Source organism: Elephantulus edwardii, unplaced genomic scaffold (assembly GCF_000299155.1).
Source record: "Elephantulus edwardii isolate Elephantulus edwardi_28Jun2011 unplaced genomic scaffold, EleEdw1.0 scaffold00029, whole genome shotgun sequence".
NCBI classification, from domain to species: Eukaryota; Metazoa; Chordata; class Mammalia; order Macroscelidea; family Macroscelididae; genus Elephantulus; species Elephantulus edwardii.
Window position 1 is genome coordinate 9,959,677 of NW_006399779.1, and position 6,000 is coordinate 9,965,676.

At 42.5% G+C, this 6,000-nt stretch overlaps 1 protein-coding gene across 1 annotated transcript in view; it reads right to left on the reverse strand.

The window, feature by feature from the left end:
* Window positions 1-3,844: 3,844 nt before the first annotated feature.
* LOC102874392 overlaps window positions 3,845-6,000 on the reverse strand; it is a 133,066-nt gene continuing 130,910 nt past the window's right edge. Inside the window, exon 2 of the mRNA XM_006883783.1 lies at window positions 3,845-4,229. Coding sequence (XP_006883845.1) covers window positions 3,845-4,229 — 385 coding nt within the window. The remainder of the gene's footprint in view (window positions 4,230-6,000) is intronic.

Genomic DNA, 6,000 nt, shown 5'->3' on the forward strand with positions numbered 1-6,000 from the left:
TTAGCAGTCCATGGGATAGTCAGTGCTCTTCTCCAGCACTGCAACTCAAAGGCATCAACCCTTATTCTGTCATCTTTATTCACTGTCCTTTTTTCACTGTCATCTGATGCATAGCAGGTGACTGATAAGACCTGAATCAGGTACACCTTAGTCTTCAAACTGATACCATTGCTCCTAAGTACTTTGAAGAGTTCCCCGTTAGCAGACTTTTCTAGTGTAATACATTTTTTTATTTCTTGATTGATTTTGCCAAGGGTGAGTATATTGTTATGTCTTATGTTATTGTTGTGTGCCATCAAGTCAACTAATAGAAATCCTATGAACAAAAGATCTGAACCCTGTCTTACTCTTTGCCATCCTCATAATCTTTGACACACCCAAGCCCATTGCTGTAGTCACTATGCCAACTCTCAATTGAGTGTCTTCCTGCCTTTTGCCATCTTTCCACCTTTCCAAGCATGATGTTCCTCTACAATGAACAGCTTCTCCAAACAACATGCCCAAAGTATGTGAGATGAAGCTTTATCATCTTTGCCTCCAAGGATCACGCTGGCTGTACCTTCCACAAGACATATTTGTTTGTTGGTTTGACAATCCATGGGTTATATAATATAATATTATATAATTTTCCACTAAAAACAGGGCAATGACTGCCTTGATGCTCATCACATTGGCTCACAGCTGAGTATTAGCAAAGGCAGTGGGAATACCCAGCCATCAGTGTTTTAAGTCAAAAGATTTACTTGAACTTCAGCGAATTTCTCTTTTTCTCAAAATCTAGTACACAGAGATAGTAACCAAAACAGCATGATACTGGTCCAAAGACAGGCACATAGATCAACAGAACAGAATTGAGACTCAGAAATGGACCATCTAGCTAGGTTCAACTGATATTTGACAAGGAAATAAAACTTATCAAATGGGGAAATGACAACATTTCAACAAATGGAGCTGGCAAAACGGGACTGCTAACTGCAGCAAGCTGAAACAGGATCCATATCTCACATCATACACAAAAATCAACCAAAGGTGGATCAGAGACCTGCGAGTAAAGCCCCAAACCATAAAGTTCACCTGAGACAAACCGGTATTAAGCTTAGATGGCCTAGTCTACGGAATAAAGAGATTGCCAAATCAGCAAATTCCTAAAGTAGTGATCTCTGCTCTCAATTCAGCTCCATCCCAAAGTTCTTGGTTGGACACACACTGTTGTCATTGTTAGCACATTGTTGTTTCCCTGACTCGTAGCAGCTCCACGTCTTGTCCTGTGCCATCCAAGTCACTGCAAGACGGGATTGTTGTGATCAATTGGATCCTCATTGGTTGATTTACAGAAGATTGTCAAGGCCTTTATTCTTAGCCTTAAATCTCCCTGGGGGACCCATTCATCATAATAGCAACACACAGGCCACCAAGAACAGATGATAGAAGGTGACTGTGGGTGGGGTACACTAGCTGGGAAAGAGAGCTGTGTCTCCCACATAGAAAATAAGAATTCTCCCACTGAACCACCAGCACCTTCAACAATCAAGACCCTAGAAGCAACTCATCTTACTATCCATGTGTTTTAAGTGCCTCTTCACCTGTTTCTTACATAAACAAACAAAAAAATTACCAAACAATGTCTGATTCTCCACAGAAGCACTTGAAAAAAAAAAATTAACAGAGAAGTGGTTCTTTTCCTGACATAGAATGCGTTAGTGAAGCAAGTGCATTTGAATATTTCTTATCTCCTAGGATAGTAATCGCCATGCACTGGGTATTGTCAAGCATTGTACATAATGTTTCTCATTAAACCTCACAGCAATTTAGGAAACTGGTCAAAGCAGAGAACTGGATTATACTACATTAACCAACAACACTGTCTCCATGGTTTAAAGTAACAGCAGCTTAATTTTTTATTTTAAAAAGTCCTGCGTACTTGTCAGCTTTGGTAGATCATTGGCACACCCACTTGTCTCAACCCACAAGAGCATCAAGCAATGCAATCAGAGACTATTCCTAAAAATGACCCCTTTCACCCATGTTAACACTCATCAAGTCACATGGTAGAGAAGCATAGTCCTATTGTTACTCAGAGGGTGTGTAATTCAATACTGACTGGTGAGCAGCACTCTTGTTTATTGCAGTACTTGTTGTTGTTGTTATGTGCCGTCGAGTCACCTGCAACTCATAATGACCCTATGTGCAACAGCTCTAAACATTGCTCTATCCCTTGCCAATCTCATTGTCTCCAACCACCTACCCCCATCACCCCAATAAATGAATCAATCCATCTCATTGAGGGTCTTCCTCTCCTGTGCTGTCCCTTCACCCTCCCAGGCATGACGTCCCTCTCCAAGGACTGGTCTCTCCTTACAACATGTCCAAATTATGTCAAATGAAGCTTCAGAATCATTGTCTACAAAGAGCAGCCTGGCTTCACCCTCTCTGGGAAAACTTGTTTGTTCTCCTAGCAGTTCAATACTCTTCTCCAGCACCACAGCTCAAAGGCATCAACTCTCCTTCTATTATCCCTAGTCATTGTCCAGCTTTCTGATCTATAGCAAGTAATTGCAAAGACCATGGCCTATATCAGGTGCACCTTAGTCTCCAGACTGACATCGTTGCTCCTCAGCACTTTGGGTAGGTCTCTGACAGCAGACATTTCCAATGCAATTTGTCTTTTAATTTCCTGGCTGCTGTACTGTATTCCCTATTTAACATATTAGTGAGCTAAAATGATGGATTATGCCAAAGTCATACAACTCTAATGTATCTAGTGCCTATATAACTGACTCTCCAGACCAGGACCACTTTCTCAGTGAAAGGGCAGGCTGCCCTGCCCACTTTAGACTTTAGAGAGAGCCATTGTGCTGTCCCTCTGGCTGTGTTCCTCCTCATGGATTGAGGGCTCCTATGCCGTTTACAGTCTCAGAAACCCATTGGAGGTTCAGCAATGAAGTCAGTTTTGCATTTCAAGGTATGACTTTTGAGTTTTTAAATAATGTCTCCAATTTTAAAACCTTTTGGTAAACCACTGCTGCGCTGCCACAGTATAATAAATTGGTCATAAACTATGAGATAATTTGACAATTCAAGACCACTAAGGGGAAGTGTAGGGTTGGTGGGAAGAGAAGACTTGGGCTTAACTTCCTGGCTGGATGAGTTTTCCAGTTCTGCCACTCGGGAACTCTGTGATCTGTGATCTCTCTCTGGAAGGCCACTTTCCTCCGCAAGGGCCTATTCTTCAAAACAATGATGCTAAAAATGCAACAAATAGTAACCATGTCTCAGAGCAGTTACTGGGATCGGTGGGATGAGTATATGGGCTATGTGTGAGGATTGGAAAAGGCTATACTGCTAAAATACTGGAAAAAAGGATTCTTTGTAGTCAGGATGTGGTGCTCTTTTTGCTGATGTCAACTGCCTCCTATGATGATGGATCTTCCTGGTGCTGATGCTGAGGTGAACTAAAGAGGCAGTATTAGCGTGGAGGTTGAGAGCAGGAGATACTGGAGTCAGTCAGACTCATTAGCTGAATGACCTTATACCTATAACCCCCATTTAATTTTTCTCAATAAAAGAAAGGGAAGATTCATTTGTCCCTCACTGGTTGTTGGGAGCATTTGATGGCACACATCAGTGAAAGATAGTTCAGGGCCTGATGCAAGGAGATGCCTGATCAATGGAGATTTCCTATAAGAGTACGTGATTCTGTATGTGGCACCCTATCAAACTTTTAAGGACTTCACAGTCATATTTAAGGCAAAAAAAAAAATACATTCTAGGAAATAAAAATAAATTGTTTAAAGACTATTTGAAACTTTATTTTATGAGATCTGCAATTCCATGGACAGAAGACTCACTCTGGAGGTGGGTTCATCAGTCTCAGGAGGCCTCTCCTGAAGTCTTCTGGAAGGGTCGTTGGCTTGCTGGTTGCTGGATTCACAAAGACGTGAACTGAAGATCCAGTTGTACAGGCCAAAGCACCAAACTGTGCCAGCATGGGGTGGCCAAAGAAAAGACCATCACTGAGGTCGCGGTGACCTACTGACTGTGACTCCTGGGCAGCATTTGGTGGGAACAGCGCAAGCCGGTAGTGCACACTAGACTGACCCACTTTCTCCACAGCCAATGCAGCCAGTGGGACCTGAGGAAAGCCGATGGGTGTGTGGAAAGTGCACTGATTGGTCACCATGAACCCCACCAGCGGCGATGTCAGCAAGCCGGTTTTCAGGCCACAGTACCTGAAAGAGCAAATACAAAGCCTCATTTTGGACTGTCATTATTCTGGTGGTGGTGTAGTGAAAAGGGCTTGCGCAGCCAATCCAAAGGTTCCTAGTTTAAATCCACCATCTGCTCTGTGGGAGAAAGAGGGACAATCTCCTCCCATGCTCTTTACAGCCTCTGAAAACCTGCAGGAGGGTCAGCTATGGGTCGGTTCTGACTCAGTGGTACACAACATGTTTCTTCTAAGCCTGAAGGCAGCGTGTTTAAGTGGCAGAAAGCTCTAGGCCCACAGCATCTGAAGCCACATCCCAGATTCATTAATTATTGTTGTTTTTAAGTACTATCGATTTGGAACTGCCCCTTACTGAATGTAAGAAGTCATCAAAAGAAACAATTTGGGGTTGTGCAAAGATGTGACTACACAACTGTTCACTGAAGCACTGTTCCTGGGAGGCGAAGCAGACATAAGCCACAGGAGACTCCCAGGAGCTCTGGTTGTGCCGTTGTTAGGGGACTGGACTTCTACTTCCAAAGAGTGACAGTCTGAATCTGCCAGTCACTCCAAGGGAGAAGGCAGAGGCATCTGCTTCTGTAAAGATTTCCAGCCTTGGGACCACGTAGAATTGTGGATTGCAGTGAGTTATCTGAGTAACTAATGAACACACAAGGAATGCCTTGTGACCAGCTGCTCTGGAGTCCACCAAGGCTGTTGTGATATCAGTTATGATCATTTTCTGACATAAAAGAAGTATTTAGTGGGGAAAAGATCAGGTTACAGAACAGGTTGTCCCATATCGTCTCATCTGTTGAACAAGACCATACTCGTTCGTGTACTTAATGCCTAGAAAGAACTTGGAAAGAAGAGCGTACAAACTATCTTCTATAAATATCTTTTGTACTTGGCTAGCAGAGGGATTTTGTGTAAACTATCTTCTTTTCACATGGAGAAAATTCCTACGGTAAAGAAAAAGTAAGATAAAATTATTTTACAAAATGATGAATGCAAATTCCATTTGTTTTGGAAAAGCACTCATGCTGCGTAGCTTCTCACGATGAGCATGATCTCATGATGAGCAGGTTCCTCCTTCTGGTCGATGAAGCCCCTGGCTTCTCTCCCATATGGAGAGAGGACTTGCTTATTCTAGGAGGTACTAAGAGGGAAAGAGGGAGACCAAAGAAGAGCCTCGCTGGAAAGAAAAAACTCAATGAAAATTATATTCTCCCATTTTAATTTCCCTTGTCTTTGTAAAATCACTTTTCTACATCTGTGCCACTGTTTTCTTCTTTATTTTAGGGTGGAAAATGGGTGGTGGTGGAAATAATGTTTATTCCTATCAAGGGACAACATCTCATGAGATTTTCTGTGTGAGCTCCACCACAATAGCTTTAAATAATTGACATGTAAGAATGCTTGCTTTTGCAAGCAACAAATGCTGGCGAGGATGTGGAGAAACTGGAACTCGTATTCACTGTTGGTGGGAATGTAAGAGGGTGCAACCATTGTGGAAGGCGGTGTGGCACTTTCTCAAAAAATTGCAAATAGAGATACCATTTGACCCAGCAATCCCATTACTGGGAATATACCCCAGAGAGACCATGTCTGCCATCCAAGCAGATATATGCACACCCATGTTTATCGCAACTTTGTTTACAATAGCAAAGAGTTGGAAGCAGCCTATGGGCCAGCCCATCAACAAACGAATGAATAGAGAAGCTGTGGTATATCCACACAATGGAATACTACACAGCATTGAAAAACAAGGAACTCATGCAATATTATTCAAAGTG